This window comes from Phyllostomus hastatus, unplaced genomic scaffold, assembly GCF_019186645.2.
Source record: "Phyllostomus hastatus isolate PE091 unplaced genomic scaffold, TTU_PhHast_1.1 phas_scaffold_12, whole genome shotgun sequence".
Classification (NCBI taxonomy): domain Eukaryota; kingdom Metazoa; phylum Chordata; class Mammalia; order Chiroptera; family Phyllostomidae; genus Phyllostomus; species Phyllostomus hastatus.
In genome coordinates, this window is record NW_025334007.1 from 19893657 (window position 1) to 19912619 (window position 18963).

At 57.1% G+C, this 18963-nt stretch overlaps 1 protein-coding gene across 1 annotated transcript in view; it reads left to right on the forward strand.

The window, feature by feature from the left end:
* The window catches only part of ANOS1 (anosmin 1), an 89776-nt gene that overhangs the window by 66681 nt on the left and 4132 nt on the right, over nt 1-18963 (forward strand). Inside the window, exons 5-12 of the mRNA XM_045855804.1 lie at nt 1853-2037; nt 4337-4466; nt 6930-7135; nt 9582-9726; nt 12964-13110; nt 14235-14332; nt 16759-16942; nt 17801-18030. Of these exons, the coding sequence (XP_045711760.1) occupies nt 1853-2037; nt 4337-4466; nt 6930-7135; nt 9582-9726; nt 12964-13110; nt 14235-14332; nt 16759-16942; nt 17801-18030 (1325 nt within the window). The remainder of the gene's footprint in view (nt 1-1852; nt 2038-4336; nt 4467-6929; nt 7136-9581; nt 9727-12963; nt 13111-14234; nt 14333-16758; nt 16943-17800; nt 18031-18963) is intronic.

Consider the following 18963-nt stretch of genomic DNA (forward strand, 5'->3'; position numbering starts at 1 on the left):
TTCAGAGAGGGAAGGGAGGGAGAAAGAGAGAGAGAGAGAAACATCCATGTGCGGTTGCTGGGGGCCGTGGCCTGCAACCCAGGCATGTGCCCTGACTGGGAATCGAACCTGCGATGCTTTGGTTCGCAGCCTGCGCTCCATCCACTGAGCTACGCCAGCCAGGACGTTTAACATTTTTAAAGTGATCAGGCAAAATGCGTTTGTGTGATGAAAACCCAAGTTGCTGGAGTCGTGGCTATGTTTAGGAGAAATATTAGAGAATCCTTAACTGCTGAGCCTTCGCAACACTGTGTCTTGCTACATTTTTGTAACATGTATCATCGTATGAGAGATTTTGCTACACATAAAGGAGCCTCCTGGTGACCCGCAACTGCCGGGGGCCTATCCTCTCTCCGCGCTATCAGTAGAACTTGCAACATTTCTGAAAGCACTGGGTTCCTGTCCCTGGGGTTTCAGCAAGAGGCACGCCGCCCTCTCGAGGAAAACACTGCGTCTGTGTCCTCCACGTGGCGTGGTCTGCTGTGCAACAGTAGCTTTGACTCTTGCGCGGAAGAGTTTGGGTTGCGGATGATGGATGTGCTCAGAAGTAATAAAGAAGAACCGCTCGGGCCCGCGACCTCCTGGCAAGCAGCTGCGGAGTGCTCCACCTCGCACATCTGCTTATGTAATCTGGATGCTGGCGGGGACCGGCAGACGCGGTGGGGAGCTGCGCCGTGGGGCCTGGAAGGGGGGGCACGGCCTGGGGGGGGGCCTCCTGGGCCCCAGCTGCACGTGACTCCCGCCGAGAGCGGGAGTTCCTCGCAATCAAGGAAGCTAATGCGAAGCAGATGGACCGTTCCTCCACCCGCGCATCGCAGGATCGAGGCTCGTCACAATTAAGGAGATTTTCAGATGAAGACATTGGAGCTGACATTGCCCTGATGCTGGTCACAGTCCATTAAGGCTCTCAAGGGTGGGTGGGTGGGGATTCCAGATGAAACCCCCGGAGCCGCGGGACTCAGCCGTGTGGGTTTGCGCCTGCCGCGCTCCGGCCCCCTCCGCAGCTGGGGCGTGGGCGGGGCCTGGGTTTACGCGGGAGGATGGTTCACGGGACAGCGGATGGGAAAGACGGACGTGCCCTCTCGGGGAGCGTGCCGGGCGAGGTCACACAGGCAAGCGGTCACCTTTTACTGCGACCACGGGAAGCGGGTGACCCAGGCACTGGGCTCGGGCCGCCCTCGCTTCCCCGATGTGCACACCTGCTGGTGCAAATGTGCGTCTGGTGGCCGCCTGCCCACCTAGCGTGCAAGAGTGACACAGGATCGTCGTGTTGTGCACACGACGGTGGACTTTCATCCCTCTGGGCAAGTTTTGTTTTCGTTGGCCTAAAAGGAATAGAGAGCTACTTCTGGATTAAGACCGATCCTCCATTAACTTTGGGGACTTTCATCGTATCTGGAATTCTCACCAGAAATGGTTTTTCCACTGCGGGAGGTTCTACTGTCAACCAATAAAACTATTCTGTCTTACAAACTTCTTTTTTTTTAAGATTTTATTTATTTATTTTCAGAGAGGGAAGGGAGGGGGAGAAAGAGAGAGAGAGAGAGAAACATCCATGTGTGGTTGCTGGGGGCCATGGCCTGCAACCCAGGCATGTGCCCTGACTGGGAATCGAACCTGCGATGCTTTGGTCCGCAGCCCGCGCTCAATCCACTGCGCTACGCCAGCCAGGGGAGGAGCCACGTTTATGAAAGCCAGTTGAGCATCCTGGTCATGGGGGGAGACCCGTCCATAGCTCCTCCTCCTCCTCCCGCCCCCGCGCCTCCGCGTGCGTCCCGTGCAGGTGGCGGTCACGCAGGTGGTCCTCTTGCAGGTGTGCCCCTGAAGCCCCGGAAGGAGTTACGGTTTGCGGAGCTGCAGACCGGGCCGCTGGAGATCAGGTGGTCCTCCAAATTCAACGTTTCCATCGAGCCCGTGATCTACGTGGTGCAGAGGCGGTGGAATTACGGGATCCACCCCAGTGAGGATGACGCCACGCCCTGGCAGACGGTGGCCCAGGTGAGTGCCTGGTGCGCTGTTCCGGGAGGTCATGTCCATTGCACACCTGCAGACAGGAAACTGGAGAGCTGGACGACAGCCAGAACGGCCTGAAATGACGCCGGCGGGGGCTTATCGTGAGTACGTCTGCGGAAGACAGTGTGACCCCCGTACACAGAACCCGATACACCTAGAGACTTGCCCATCGGCTGGCTTTGCCTGAAAGGAGATCATTTTCTCATCTGAGCGTTCGCATGAACTCCGGCCGAGAGCTGGAGATAAGGAAATGCAAGCCACTTGGGCCTTAGTCCGTGTGATATTTGATCACGGGAAGGACTCCTTCCCTTCCTCCTAAGCTGAGCCCTTATTCCTTCCACACAAGGACGTGAGTGGCGTGGGTGAGATTCCTGTCGCCGCAGAGCGGGTGGGAAGGAGCCGGCAGCTCACACGCCTGTGCCGAGGGCTTCCATCGGGTCCCGGGCAGCGGGCCACCTGATCCGCGGCACCCCGCGGCGACCTCAGCAGCCGCTTCCTCTCTGTGTGGTGGGGAGAAAAGCAAAATATTGTCTTTCTTTTTAAGAGCTGTTAAGTGGACTACCAGCTGCCAGGGAACCGCAGGAGACAGGGAAAGAATAAATTCTCCCTAGGAAACTGCTTCGTGCTTGTCCACAACGCAAACGCTTTCTCTACACGGGCCTCTGCCGGGAACAGTCCCACGTGCTTTTCCCCCGAGGGTTACATTCCCACGCTCGTGTCTCAGGAAATAGAAAGTAAATTTCAGTGTTCCGCTATTTACGAGAGAAATTTGGTGCTTTTATGAATCACACCATCCCCAAAAAGGATAAACACTACAATAATTTAAAGACCCCAAGATAAATGAGAAGTTGGGTGTAAAAGAGATACATTCAGTTCTTGGGGGGTGGGGACCCCTGGTCAAATGAATTGAGTCATTCTATATGTGGTTTGTAAAAGAAAAAAAATGGCTTTAGTAAAACATACAGATGCTCAGAATTCAGCCTAAACCTCTAGTCGATTTTCACAGTAGACTCCCTTAAGCAATGGGCCAATATCATTTGTACATTTCTAAATTCTTTTAAGACTTCTGAAAGGAACTGGTGATATCTCTTTCATCCCTTGTGTTTTTCCAGAGAGGGAAAAATATCCGGAAGTATTGTTGTATCCATTGTTTTGGATAGTTAGCACGTGGGATACTTTGTTTCTTTGGCTGCTCAGCGCTGTGGCTATCATGCTGACTTCAGGTTTCAGACTCAGGGCTGAAACTCTGAATGGTGAAGCCGGTGATGGTGTTATCTGAAATCCTGGCCAATGAGGCTAAAAGCCCGAGTTTCAGGGTTCCTAGCGTCTCTCTGGTCTCGGAAATGTTTAGCTTCCTTGAGATACGAAAGCAAACGTGACTTCCCTTTCAGTAAGTGACCACAAATGGAGAGAGGGTTGAGTTCGATTCTACCTCCTCATTTTCATGCCCCGAGCCCACGTCGAGTTCAGCACTAGTATCACTGAGCTGTTGGTTCCTGGGATTCACAGCCCACATTGTCACGTGCCGTATAGAACGTGTTGGAAGCAGGTGCCTGTCCCCTTAGCCTGATGCAGGTGGGGTGCGGGGGCACTGCCACCAGTACTTGATATTGCTGGGGACGGTGTCGGTATAGAGAGCAAAGGCCATGGATCATCCCCGAGGGCCCACTTTTATCTTTGGACTTTTTATTGGATGAAGGTATAGGAATACACCTTGCCTTCCTTACATGATATATTCAAATAAAAAAAAAAAGTCTTGGGCTGCAGTGGAGTTCCAGCAAGGGTTAGCACTGTCTTAGTGCCTGGCTTCTCATACCTACGTCCCAAGTTATACCAGCCACTCCAGTTAAAGAAGCACTTCCTTTGAGTAAGCTGAAGGCGATTTCATTTTCTTGTCTCTGATGTCATGATGAGCTCACACGTATATTCGCTCCTGTGAATAATTGACTGATTCAGTCCTCAGGTTTAAAAATAGCCCTAGCATTTGTCAAAAGGTTTTTGACGTGCAGAGATCCCTGAGTGTACCAGTCTTTGGGGCGAACTGTCTGTGAACAGAATAGGGGTGAAATATCAGTGAACAGAATGGGGCGACTGAAACTTCCCCCACAAGTTCTCCGAGGGCTGATGGCTCCCCTTAAACCGAGCATGGGACCCCTCATCCGGAAGGGTCGGGGGAGGTCAAGGCTGAGTCGCCTCGGCCGGTGAGCGAGTGTATTTTTAAAGCAGACGCCACCGTCGCGTCTGAACGAAAGGTCTCTCTGTGCTCCGTGTCCCCCGCCCCCAGACCACCGACGAGCGGGCCCAGCTGACCGACCTCCGGCCCAGCAGGTGGTACCAGTTCCGCGTGGCCGCCGTCAACGTGCACGGCACCCGGGGCTTCACGGCGCCCAGCAAGCACTTCCGCTCCGCCAGAGGTCAGTGTCGGATGCCCGCCCAGCCCGCGCCTCCCCACCCCCACCCCGGCACAGGTGGGGTCGGTCCGTCGTGTCCCCGCGTCCGTGGTTACGGTCGGCCGGCAGGTGGCTCTGCTGTTCCTGGCGCGAGGGACCCGCTGTGTCTGAAGGCGCCGTGGGGATTGGTGCTCCAGGACGTTGCAGGAGATGCTAGGAAGGGGTGCTGCCAGCTTTGGCGTCGCGGTTTGCCACTATGAGCTCCTGCGAGTCTATGTCTTGGGTAGTCTGCACCAAGTACTGTCCCATTGGTTTTTGGAAAGGAAGGTTTAGTTTGGGCCGTGGGACATGATGCTACGTAGCTTTTCTCGAAGCTATGGTCACATTGAGTGCGAATTAATCTCTTCTATGACATTGCATCCAGAACTAGAACCCTCCAGCACCACATTATTGCTATCATTTTATTAAGTTCCCACTCCCTGGCTACTTCAACACTTCCGTGGAATCTGATAAGTATCTGTTCCATTAGCCAGTGATTGTTGAACGTATTGGGTGTGGCAGTCACGATGCCCCCAGGTTTACCCGTCCCCTTGCGTTAGACGCCCGTGAGCCCTCTGGGTGCATCCCCCAGCTGCTCAGCTGACTGCGAAGACCGGGTTCCGGAGACGTAACTGAATCACTTGTTTGCTCCCTGATTGGGAGCCAGCCTCTCGCCTGCCTGCAGACTTAGCTGTATTTGAAACAGGACGCGCCGTGATATTAATGAACACCGTGAGACACAACATCACTCCCGTGCCTTTCATGATGGAAGGTTTCACCTGGCTGCTCTAAGCTGCCATTTTTTTTAAAGATTTTATTTATTTATTTTTAGAGAGGGAAGGGAGGAAGAGAGAGAGAGAAACATCCATGTGCGGTTGCTGGGGACCTGACCTGCAACCCAGGCATGTGGCCTGACTGGGAATTGAACCTGCGACACTTTGGTTCACAGCTCATGCTCAATCCACGGAGCTACGCCAGCCAGGGCTTACATGGTGCATTTTTATGCAATAAAAGCCCATCTATCCCTGCTGTGGGCCAGAAGTGGAACGATAGCCGTTCGAAGGCTCCTGGTGGTTTACAATTGCTGGGAGGCAGAGTTCCTGCTTCGAAAATAATCCTCTGCCCGAGGGGTCAGCAGTTCTCTCTGTGTATCTGAGGTGGGCAGGGCACCTGCCTTCATCCTCAAAGACGGAGTCCAGAAAGGGGACTTTTCCGCCTTCCGTGGAGGCGGAAAGGGAGGTTTTCCGCCTACCGCGAACACCTCTGAAAATGAACGCAAAATGAAGTAGAAGAAGAAAAAACGCTTCGGTGAAATGGGTTTCATTAAGTTTCGGCTCGCTGCTGTAATCACGGGCTTTGATTTTCATGGAAAAACCAAAATTCTTGTAATTCTCTCCTTGGCGGTGAGGTTGAAACACAAAATTAGCCTGTGGTCAGCCAGGATGGGTTGGCTACCAAGTAAGTTAATTTCCTTTTAACGCCTTTATTTTTTTTTTGAAAGCTTAATCCTAACGCCTTCAAAGACTTATTTTTATAGAAACTTGGGAGTTGTTCATACATTGGTAACTTGCTTTCATGCTTTTTCTTTTCAAGAGGAATACTATTTTTGGATGCTCTTTATTGGTTACCCTTACCTCTCCCCAGGGGCAAAAAAAATGCACGATTGTAGAGTGGGTAAAATCAGTCCATTTTTGCTGGCAGTGAAAAGGCCAGAGGTTGGGGTAATTTCAACAGTCACTTACTTAAACTCTCTCTGTTGCCTTTGACCCTGTGCTGGAGGAGAAAAACTGGCTTCAGCCTGAAGAAATTGAAATGACCAGTCCTAGCCCTGGCTGGCGTAGCTCAGTGGATTGAGCACAGGCTGCAAACCAAAGCATCGCAGGTTCGATTCCCAGTCAGGGCACATGCCTGGGTTGCAGTCCATAACCCCCAGCAACTGCACATGGATGTTTCTCTCTCTCCCTATCTCCCTTCCTTCCCTCTCTGAAAATAAATAAATAAAATCTTTAAAAATATATTAAAAAAAAGAAATGGCCAGTCCTGTCACGGCCTAACGCACCAGTGCCCCTTCCTACTTTTTGCCCCATTTACGTACAAAGGGAAATAGTGGCGTCCCTCACAAGACTAGGCTACCCTGCTTGCCTATTGAAGGCCAACCGGCCTACGTTGGACTCTACCGTGTTTATAGAAATGTGTCTATTTTTGCTACCAGGCTGCTTTGGCTGGGTTGCCGCGTGGTGGACATGCGCGGCAGGGTTCTAGTGCCTGTGAGTTGGAGGCTGAAAGGGAGATCCTCCTTCCCGCTTGTCCGCGGCTGGGGGACCCGGGAAGGGCAGCGCCCCGCCGTGCGGGCACCCCGTGGTCAGCACACGCGCAGAGACGTGTGCTTTGTGTGTGCCGCCCTGGGCCCTCACATGTGTGTCCCCCCCCCCCGCCCCGGGGTTGCAGACCCATCCGCCCCTCCGGCTCCGGCCAACCTGCGGCTGGCCAACGCCAGCACCCACAGCGACGGGACGGCGACCGTGACCCTGGCGTGGGACGTCCCCGAGGAGGCAGACGTCCCCGTGCACCACTACAAAGTGTTCTGGAGCTGGACCGTGGGCAGCAAGGCCCTCGTCCCCACGAGGAAGAAGCGGAGGAAGACCGCGGATGGCGTGAGTGAGAGCTGGAGGGGGTGGGGGGAAGGGGGTGTCTTTTGGGGGGAGGGGGGCACGCGACCTCCAGGTGGAGGGTCCGAGCTGGGGCGTGTGTGGAGCTGGGACAGGGAGTGGATGGTAGGCCGGGTCCCACGCCTCCCATCGGGAGCCGGGAGGGTCTGGCACGCAGCCCTGTGCCAGGCACCCAAACCCTCTGAAGCCCATGGAATGGGGCCCATGGATCTACTCACGTCCAAAGGACGGTCTGGACCCTGGAAACCAGAGGAACGAAACTTACCTTCACCTCACGCGTCTGGTCGTGGAGAAGGATACGGTGCACAAAGTCCCTCCCACGCGGGTCTGTCGACCTCATTGGTGGGAGAGCCCTGGAGATCGAAGGGCGGACCTCCCTGGCTTCCGTGTTGCAGGATGCCTTCACCGTAATGCCATCAGCAGGACAGGAAAGAGCGCAGGACACGCGTGTGCGTGCGACAACACGTTTCTCTCGCCGGCGAACAGAACGCGGAAGGCCGTCGTCCCCGGGGGCTGAGAGATAAAATATCCATGGCCACACTTTCTCCAGGGAGATGGACGGCAGGGTCGTGACCAGTTGGCACCCCACGAAATGCTGGGCGTGGAGGGAGTGAGCAGGTTTCCTCTCGGGATACCCTCCTTTATCGTGTCGTTCTCCAGCTGACCTGAACACCTGCCCCCCCCCCGAATTTCTCAAGTTCAGTTTTGTAAGTAGGTACATGTTTGAAAGTGTCTCAAAAAGGATAGCCAAAAAAAAATTTTTTTTTTTGGAACGGAAGATTCTGTGACTTGTGCCATGCAGGATTGTAAAACATGTCTCCCAAAGGCATCGCTGATATTTAGCTGTGATCCTGTTGGGGTTTTATTTTTTATTTTTATTATTTTTTAAAGATTTTATTTATTTATTTTTAGAGAGGGAAGGGAAGGAGAAAGAGAGAGAGAGAGAGAAACATCCATGTGCGGTTGCTGGGGGCTGTGGCCTGCAACCCAGGCATGTGCCCTGACTGAGAATCGAACCTGCGACACTTTGGTTTGCAGCCCACACTCAGTCCACTGAGCTACACCAGCCAGGCTGTTGAGGTTTTATTTTTAAGAAACTTAACGGCAGTTGCACCTTGGATGGACTTTGCCGCACATAAGAGTTGTTAACACACGCTGATCTAGAAAGAGATTCCTGCCATCACAAGAATCTATATATTGATTGATTTGAGAAAGAGAGAGAGAGAGATAGAGAGAGATTGATTTGTTGTTCCACTTACTTACTCATGTATCACTTGATTGTTGTATGTGCCCTGCTGGCCGGGGACTGAACCTGCAACCTTGATGTATCGGAACGATCGATGCTCTAACCCACTGAGCTGCCTGGCCAGGGCCACAATCAATGGAATTTAGAGAAAGATACACCATGAGAGCATACTGCCGGATGCCATGTGCACTACGAACCAAGCACCATCAGGAAATCAGTAGGGAAATTTGCAGTGTCTTCCTGTGATACACCAACGAGACCAGACGTGAACGGCACAGTTCACCTGGATTGTTCATGGGTGCAGAGGGGCACACACCACCCGTCACCGCCTCATGAAGGACGAATTTTGCGATCAATCCACAAGAGGCAGGCTGCTGCAGGCCCCGGGAATCACTAATGTCCCCAACACTGACATCTCGAGAAAGGAGAATCAGGATAAGAAATTAGGAAGATGCCAACGAATCTGAGAAACTATGGCATTTTCTTCCTGGCAATCAGTGGCTTCTCGTTGGCCGAGACACCACCCTGACGTCCTTGGTAACCACGAGGACAGGTTCCCAAGGAGATGCTCTTTCTCAAGTGGGTTGTTTCAGTTCCCTTGTTTGAGGACCGCCGTGCACAGAGAGGGGTACGCAGCCCGAGCAGAAACCTCGCCCAGAAGGATGCAGGACCGGCACCGTCTGCAGGAGCGCCGGAGCTTAAAAGATGAAGAACATCGGACAAATGCTGAGACACGAACAGAGATGGTGGCGGGATCGCGGGAAAGCGTTTTGTCAGGCTGACGCTTTCCTTCGGCGCTTGGTGGACATGCGCCCGCAGGGGACTGGGAGAGAATACCGCCGTCCCACAGCGAATCCCGTTTCCGAGGCTCCTGGGAGCGGCATCGTAAAGCTGAGCTTCTGTGACTTCACCCCAGGCAGCCCCACTGTCCCTGCGAGGCGGGCCCTCTGCAAAGGGGCATCGCCAGGATGCTTCGTGGCCCTTGCCCCTCGAGAGGGCTGGGAACACCATCTCCAACAACCTTTCCAGGAAACTCATTCGGAGCCAGAGCTAAATGGGGTTTTCAGGTCTTCAGCACGAGTGAGACGCATGTGAGCTTAGAGGAGGGGCGGCCAGCGGGAGGGAGGAGCCAGGGTGCCTGGGGCGCGACTTCTCAAGGGCGGGCCGGGTGTCCTCCGTTTGCAGACCCAGAGCTCCGTGGTCCTGGACAGCCTGCAGCCGGGCTGGGAGTACACGGCGGAGCTGCAGGCCGTCGCCTACTGGGGCCAGACGCGCCTCAAGAGTGCCAAGGTCGCCCTGCGCTTCACCCCCTCACACGCTGCCGGCAACAGTAAGTGCCTTCTTCCGATTCACCGGTGTCCCATGTGCCACGGGGCCAGCCATCGGGCGGCGGACGGTGCGGGGAGAGGGGGTGCTGGATGTGGGGACTTCATGCAGCCGGTGCTCTCACTGTGAGCACACACCTGTGTGCAAATACACACGCGCACACACACGCCATCATGCCAGCCCTAAACTCATTTCCACCTGGGCCTTCCACGTCCCTGCCCTTGAACTTGGGAGGCAGACGTGTGAGCACGATTCCACAGGGACCAGAGTGCACCGTCCCCAAACTCTTCCTTCGCTCCCACACCGGGTCCTGGCCCAGGTCCCCCCACCACCGCGCCGGGCTCCACGTTCCGCTGCAGCTGAGATGGGAATGCCATTCTCCTCCCTGTCCTTCCCTTCGCTCCCAGACCCGGTTCTCCAGACACCCCCTTTGTCCCTCAGTCCTCGTGCTCTGTGGGGCCGGCCCCGTCCTTCCCCTTTCAGGCCACCGCTTTCTTATGCAGCTGGAATGACCTGTGAACCAGTAGCCTTGTTTCTGCTCTTTCTCCACCACTCAGTGTGTACACGCAGCCCCGTGAGCTCACTGAGCCCTTCTCCTCCCAGCCTCTCGGCTGCGGTTAGGAACCTTCCCCCTCACCTTGACCCGTCAGAGGACATGGGCCCGCCCCCTCCCCCACCCCGTGAGGTGCTCCACGGTGTGAGGGGCGGCACCCTCCCTTCTCCACAGCACGGTGGGAGCTCCATGTGTGGGGCCTCATGTACCTCTTTCCTGCTCGGAAAACTGCATCCCCGGAACTGAGCTCTCGGGTCGCTCAGAGAGCACGGACCGTCTGTCTGGGTGCACCTCGTGCATTCCTCCGTGGAGCACGAGCCTGTGGTCGTCCACAGGATGGCCCTGGAGGCGTGTGCGAAACTGTCGCTCACTCTTCACTTCCTCCTACCTGCGGCCTCAACCACCTGGTTAACCTCCTCCCTGCAGCCTCAACCACCTGGTTCATGTCTTACCTGCAGCCTCAGCCTGTGCATCGTCCACAGGATGGCCCCTATAGGCATGTGCGAAACTGTCGCTCACTCTTCACTTCCTCCTACCTGCGGCCTCAACCACCTGGTTCACCTCTTACCTGCAGCCGCAACCCACTTACGCCCCTCCTCCCTGCAACCTCGGCCAACCCCCCCAGGATTAGGCTCATTCTTAGTGTTTCCGTCACATTCCAACCCTCTTAACCTCTCCAAGACCGTTCTGTTGTAAAGATGAACCGACTCCTCTCACGCAGATCAGAAGCGTAATAGAAGGAAATGAAAAACAGAACCCGGGGCTCCAAGCCCCTGCCAGAACACACATCGCTCCGGTCTTGGGGGTAGGGGTGGGGGGCCCGCAGAAGGGGCCCGCTGCGCACCGGGGGCACGCAGGGTGGAGCTGAGCACACGTCAGGGTTTCACAGCCGTGCGGCGATCTACAGCCTCGTAAACACGAGGGCACGACCGGTACAAGGACACTCCGTGTGTCATGGGGAACCGGCTGGAAATGAGGAGTCATTACCGCTTTACGGCATCGGCCAGGGGCGTTACACTTTATGGGAGGCAGAGCCGTGAATGCCAGCACGGAAATGGCGTAGCGAATCACGCCCTTCCAGGTGCGCCGGCCACGGCTGGGTGTTTTACTGGTAAACAGTCCCGTGCGGGGAAAGGTGGGAGCTTTCATGAAACGGTGCCCCGGGGGGAGAAGGGCCTCCCACTGTCTTTGTGCAAATGCACCTTGCTTTTTCGGAGGCAAGAGGGGTAGTTCCACTGTGGACAGGTTCCAAGGGTTGTAGAGTTGCCCCCTGTAACTGGAGTATTCTTCCACCTCTGCCAAGTACAAATGGCCGGGGTCGGTGGTTCAGAGTCACTCATCTGTGTGTGGCCCTCTGTCATGCTTTCGGGACACAAGCTCCCAAAACGCTTGGAATTTCCTAAGTTGGAGAGGGACGAAGGTGCTTTTGGCTGTGGCAATGAGCTGGCTTCCGGAGGCAACAAAGACGGGAGTGGGCGGCCCTGCTGTGCGGTGAGAGGGTGGGCACTCTCAGTCCCTCCCCCCACCCCGTTCTGGGGAGGCGAGAGGGGCTGGATGTCGGGGAGAATCTCCAAGGACCGGGGTTAATCAGGCCTGTGTCATGAAGTCCCCATAAGAATGCCAGGGCGGGGTTGCAGCGTCTGGGGTTGCTGACCACGTGAGATCTGGGGCGAGTGGGGTGCCCGAGATGGGCACGGAGCTTTGCTACCCGTCTGCCCCTTCCACACTCCTTGCCCCGGCCTCTCCCATCTGGCCGGTGCTGAGTTATCTCCTTCGTAATAAAGATTACACCCTGTTCTCTCTCCAAGGGCCACCGGGAGTTCGCCAAGCACAGGACTCTTACGCCACAGGGCAGAATTGCTAACCGTGCAATTGCAGCACTAGGCGGCAGGGAGGGAGCGGTGTGAGACCAAGGGACTGTTTTCACATTCTTTTTTTTAAAGATTTTATTTATTCATTTTTAGAGAGGGAAGGGAGGGAGATAGAGAGACAGAGAGAGAAACATCAATGTGCGGTTGCTGGGGGCTGTGGCCTGCAACCCAGGCACGTACCCTGACTGGGAATCGAACCTGCGACGCTTTGGTTCGCAGCCCGAGCTCCATCCACTGAGCTACGCCAGCCAGGGCTAATATTTCTTGTTAACACCACTCCATGTGTGGGTGTCTGTCACTCTCCAACCAGCACCCAGCTCGGCTGCTGGCTGCTGAGGCTGCTCACGAAGCCACTGGGTTGATGGAACTTCTGCCCTTTGAGGCTAATGTCACCAACTTGAACCACCTTCCCACCGAGGGCCGGGTACCTGGGAAGGGCGGCTGCTGACGGCACTTCTGCGAGAACCTCTCTCTACCGTTTCTGGAAACGGTGTTGCATACCCCTTGGTTGACTGCCTTCCCCGCTGCAAAAACTGTACAACAAGAAACGCTGCCCGTACCTGTGGTTTCAGCGAGGGCCTCCCTCAAGCGCCGGGGAATACAGTGAGGGCCCTCGGGCTCTCGGAGGGTCGCATCTGTGAGAACTGTGGGTCCTGCAGGGTGGTTCCCAGGCAGGGGCCTCACATCGGACGGCAGGGTGCGGGCAGTGAGTGGGAAGGACTCGCCGGCATGTCGCATCCCCTGGGACCCACGGCAGGGCTTGCGATCCTTCCCCCCCCACCCCCTGAGGAAACCAGAGCGCTGTGCTTTCTTGCAGAAGGACACCCCGGGAAGAGCAGGAAGGGCGTGCTGGGGGCACAGGCCGCCCTGCAGGGACGCCGCCCCCCTCGCCTGCTGGAGATCGGCGCGCCCTTCTACCAGGATGGCCAGCTGCAGGTCAAGGTGTACTGGAAGAAGACTGAAGGTATGCCCAGGGCGCCGGCTGTCCGCCACGGGCTTTGATGCCCCCGGGCATGGGCGTGTCCTTTGGGGGAGCTGGGGTCGGGCCACGCGGCGTGGATTCAGCGGTGGGGGGGGAGCGGCAGCTGGATAGGACACTGGCTTGTGTTGAATGCCTGGCCGTTCTGCCCTGCCCGGGGGGCTCCACGGGTTAGAGCACCCTCTGTGCAGCAGGAGGGTGCGGGGTTGAACCCCGGTGAGGACACACACCTGGGCTGTGGGTTCTGTCCCCAGCGGGGGTGCACGCGGAGGCGACCCATGGATGTTTCTGTCTCCTTCTTTCTGTCTCTTTCTCTCTCTGTTGCTCATTCTCTAAAAATGATAAAAACATCCTTGAGCGATGAAAAAATGATAAAATAAAATAAAATAATGAAATAAATTGAAAGCCTTGTTCCTCTGGAGCGCCAGTGGGCTCTCCCACCCAGGAGTCCGTGCCACCCGTTGAGACCAGCAGCACTCACGGCGGAAGTGTTGGCCGCCAGGGCTCCCGAGCGACCCTCTCTTCTTTTCTCCGAGGCTGGGCTCGCGCCCGCAGCGGGCGACGTGCCCATCCGTCGGCCCTGCAATTGCTGTTTTCCGTGAAGTGTCTGTTTTCCAAAACGCCCACAACAGAAATGGTTTGGAGAACAGAGCACAGGGCGCTTCTGTCTCCTCTCTCTCTCTCTCTGTCTCTCCCTCTCCTCTCCTCTCCCTCTCTCCTCTCTCTCTCTCTCTCTCTCTCTCTCTCTCTCTCTCTCTCTGAAAGCAACCAGCAAGTCCTCCGGTGAGCATTAAAAAAAGACACATCAGTGGAGTTATTTTGCTAAGACTTACTAATAACTTTTTTCTATCTAGTTCTCGTATTGCAAAGGGTTTCTTTGGGCTCAGTGGGTTACACTTGTGGCTGACTCCAGTCTTACTGACGAAACGGTACCCAGGAGGCGGGACCCCCGAGTGCGTGCCCCTTCTGGGGGGTGGGTGCAGGGGGGGGCACCCCCGGCAGGACTTGAGCTTCCTCCTCGCTCTCCCTGCCGCCCCGCGTGGAGACCGTGGCCCTGAGTGGCCTGGGGTTCCTGACCGCTGTTTCTGCGCTGTGTCCTGACCTTGCAGATGCCGGCGTGAATCGCTACCATGTGCACTGGCTCCCGGAAGTCTGCGCGCACAACCGCACCGCCGCCGGGCCGGAGTCCTCGACGGCCACCACGCAGGTGAGTCCGCGCTCAGGCCGCCCCGTTCCCAGCAGTCGGCGCACTCCCGGGGTCTGAGCGTAACACTGCTCCGCGGGATGCGTGTCCGTGGTCTGGCCCGTGGGCGCCTCCAGCTCACAGACTCGCTGTGGAACCGGCGACTCGAGGGAGATGGGAAACGTGACGGTCCCCCTGCCCCCTCTGCCTTCCGCCTGCTCACCACCGTCCTCGACAGCTTATGCCTTGTCGGCATGCAGCGGGGCCGAGTGCAGGTGTCAGGGAGCCCCCGGGTCTCAGGGAGCACCCGGGTCTCAGGCAGCACCCCGGTCTCAGGGAGCACCCATGTATCAGGGAGCGCCCGGGTCTCAGGGAGCACCCAGGTCTCAAGGCAGCACCCATGTATCAGGGAGCATCCAGGTGTCAGGGAGCACCCATGTCTTAGGGAGCACCCAGGTCTCAGGGAGCACCCATGTATCAGGGAGCACCCGGGTCTCAGGGAGCACCCAGGTCTCAGGGAGCATCCGGGTCTCAGGGAGCACCCATGTATCAAGGAGCACCCATGTATCAGGGAGCACCCAGGGGGACTCTCAGGGAGCACCCAGGTCTCAGGGAGCACCCAGGTCTCAGGGAGCACCCATGTATCAAGGAGCACCCATGTATCAGGGAGCACCCATGTATCAAGGAGCACCCATGTATCAAGGAGCAGCTGGGTCTCAGGGAGCACCCGGGTCTCAGGGAGCTGCTCTGGTCTCTGTGCTTCATCTTCACTGGACAAAAGCTCTGAATTATTTCCTGAGTTTCAACTGGCACCATGACCCAAAGGTATTATTTCCCAGCAAAGCTCTAGGTGATCCCACGATTCAGTGTCTCCCTTGGCTGCACGCCCAGCTGCCACCAGCCCCCCCAGGAAGAACAGACGCCACCCGTCCCGTGCCCGTGCGGCTGTGTTTCTTCGACTTCAGGAGACCATGACACTCCAGGGAGATTGGGAGTCTATGTGACATGCTCGGTGCACTGTTCCAAATGCCTGGGGGTGGGGTGGGGGCAGGAGCTGCGGGCTGCGTCAGCAAACCATGGGCAGGCTCAGCGGGACACTGAGTGCATGGGGTGACGGCAGCCAGTTGCACGTGGGACGGGAGGGCCCCTTCCCGTCCCCGAGGCACGGCCCCTTCGGAACGACGGATTGATGGGTGATACTGAACCATGGCATTTCTTTTTCTGAAGTTTTTTTTTTATTTTAGATTTTTATTTATTTATTTTTAGAGAGGGAAGGGAGGGAGAAAGGGAGAGAGAGAAACATCCACGTGCAGTTGCTGGGGGCCATGGCCTGCAACCCAGGCATGTGCCCTGGCTGGGAATTGAACCTGTGACGCTTTGGTTCGCAGCCCGTGCTCCATCGACTGCACGAGCTACGCCAACCAGGGTGACATTTCTCTTTCGAACATGTTCTAGAGCAACAAGTGCAGTATGTTGAGAATCCCATGTTACCACATAACTTGAAGATGGTAGGACAAAACTCGTCACTGGCTTTGCAGAAATGCACACCTTTTTTTTCTTTCTTTTTTCTGGATTTGAGCTGTTCTACCTAAGATGTTCTTTCCATTTATCCTTAACCTCTTCCTATCAGTTGTGACCTTGACTAAGAAAGGGGGAGAGAGAGAGAGACAGAGACACGGGGGGCGGGGAAGAAAGAAAGAAGAAAGAAAGGAGCTGACGTTGGACAAGGAGGAATCCAGGGGCCAGACACCCTGGGTGTACCATCCTCACAGACTCTGGACATGACCGTGACCACTTCCTGAGCATCGATGTAGCATAGGCAGTATCGGCCCCTCACTCAGGGTTCCAGTATGTTCCTCCATAAAGTGCAAACCCTTGACGAGGGAGAGATGAGGCAGGCACAGTGGCCCCTGGTCCCTCTTGGCTGCTAACTGCAGTCCGTTCCCCTCACCTGCGTCACCTGTGGGGAGAGGGCCAGTCCCTCCCCTCGGCACGCTTCCGCGGTTCCTCCTCAGTGACCGCCCTCCCCAAAGGGGGAGAACTTGGCGCGAGAGCGTGCCTTCGTTTTTCCGGAAAGAAAAATCAGCAGACAAGCAAAGCTGTGTCTGGCAGAAGCCGGAGGTGGCTCTTGGCTCCCGGAAATACTGAGAGTGGTCCTCAGGGCTGCCCGGCCCCGTCCGCGCTGGCGGCGAGGGTTCCCGTGGCTGCTCTGAGGCGGGTTCCTGCGATTCAGTTTCATCCTGCCCGGCGGGTCCGGCCAGGGAGGCGGCTCCCCAGGGCTGGCTCCTCAAAGCGTGGGCAGGGCCTCCTGCGTCCTCGTCATCAGAGCCACACTGCGGCCATGGCATGTGTAGGCAGATGTCCTTGTTGGAGCCGACCTCATCGCCTGCCAGTGTTTCCTTCACCCCCAGTGACACTCACTGCCCCCACATTCCTCCCTCCTGCTCCAGGAAAACTACATCATTCTGCAAGACCTGTCGTTCTCCTGCAAGTACAAGGTCGCCGTGCAGCCCGCGGGGCCGAAGGGGCGCCTGAAGGCACAGACGGTCTTCTTCAGGACGCCGCCCTGCTCCGCGCTGGAGGGGAAAAGCCGCGGGCACGCCAGCTGCCCCGCACACGGACACGCACACGCAGGTGCGTCGGGCTTGGGCTTCTGAGCACCCGGCCTCGGTGTCTGTTGGCCACTCTGCAAACGTGTCCCGTGTGCTTTCACAGCACCCCTGGACAGAGAGTACCCCAGTGTCTGAATGGCCAGGCGACAGCCCAGTGTGGAGGCTTTCCGTAGATGGATATGAAACATTTATGAATGGTTGCAACACTGTAACCAATAATGCATATGTACATGTGATGCATGATTCCACAATGGTTACAGTGTTGCAAAGACACCCTTGGCCGGCGATGTGGTCCTTCTACATGCAAAGACTAATGCCGGTAGGCTGCTTGTGTCTGGGCGTGCTTTACGGGGGCGATTCCACTTTCATCCTGCCCCTCCCTGTGTGGGCTGTCAATCCACACTGTCCACACCCTTCGCCTTCCCCTTCATCCCGTTGTCCTGAGAAAGGCCTTGTCAGCCGTGAGGACTACCTTCCCAGGCCCCTGCAAAGCACCGAGTCCCCTTGGCTCCCCTAGTAACTCGTAATAACCGCAGTCTCTCCACTCTCCATGGTGGTCATGTCCGTTCTGTTGGCAATGGCCAGGCCTCACCAGACCTCAGAATCCCTCCTCTGTCTCCCCTCCACACGGCCGGATTCTAAAACACAGCCCCACACGGTTAGGAGCCCTTGGCAGGAAGCTGTGCAGTGAGGGTGGGGAGGGGTCCTGCTCACCCACCATCCGTGCATGACAGAGCAGAGCGCCTGGAGCTGCTCAGAGGGACCACCGAGGTCTCGTGGCTTCTGCCCAGCACTGCTGCCCGGAGCGTCAGACAGGGGCCGCCTCCGCTCCGTCCCCGGGAACCTGACCCTGCTCCTCCTCCCCCTTCAATGCCTGCAGGTCACGTCCCGCCCAAAGTGCTGGCCAAGCCGGAGAACCTGTCCGCCTCCTTCGCCATCCGGGACGCAAACGTCACGGGCCGCTTCTCCTGGGCGCTGGCCCCGGCCGGCCCGTCCCCGTCCCCGCCGCGGACCGGCTTGCAGGTGACGTGGGCGGAGGTGACGACCGCGGAGAGCCGGCAGAACAGCCTGCCCAACAGCGTCGTGTCCCGGTCCCAGGTCCTGCCCGCGGTAGGTGCCCTGCGCTTGCCTCCCCGGCTGCGCCCAGGGACCGCCAGCGTCCGCGCTCTCTGTCACCACACGCCGGGTTATCATTGAGTTCCGCCGTCTCTCCTCGTAAACGCTTGATTTTGCAAGAGAGCCGACCAGGCTCTCCCGGGGAGCAGAACCAACTCCCCTCCGGATCGTAGAGCCCGGGGCCCGTCTCCACTGGAGACAAGTCCCTTCCCTGTCTCTGCGGCCTTTGCTGGCCCTCCGTCCCTCGAGGCCAAGCGGGCATGCCCGGGGAGCAGTGTCCACTGGGGAGAGAAGAGCTAAAAGTGACCTCGTGGCTTCCCCTCATTTGCCCGGGCCCCGTGCGGCCGGTCGTCCCGGCCATTTCATGCGTCGGCTCGGACATAAACGCCCCCTGCGTGTGTGTGTGTGGGCCTGCGCCCTCCTTCCAAACGCCCTCGCTGTACCCTAGTCTGGCCTCCAGAAAGGAAGAGAAAAAAAAAATAAAACACAACTGAAGCCCCAGAAGGAAAGATTCCATGAGATGAGAAAGCCGTTGTTCTGTCGATGGGTGCGGGCCCCCACACACATGCTTCCGAAGGCTCTGGCAGGTACTGTGCCTTCGAAGGGCACGGAAATCGGGGTGATCGAGCATGCATGTCATGGCGTCTGCCAGTGGTGACGGGGGGCGTGGGAAAGACTGGCAGAAAGGAGTGAATCGTGAGCCCCGAGATCTGGCGCCCCCCAAGGCGGGGCTCCGCCTGGGGTCTCAGGCCACCAGGGACTGGGCTGGCTGCCCACACACCGCGCAATGGACGCGTGTAGGAGCCACGGTGTCCCCACTATTCCACGGGGGTCCGGTGTGGGGGGAGAACTGGTCCCCAAATACGCATCCCTGCGTGTGCCGTTTCTCCAACCGTCCGACCCGCCGCCTCTCGTCTTGTGTCCCCT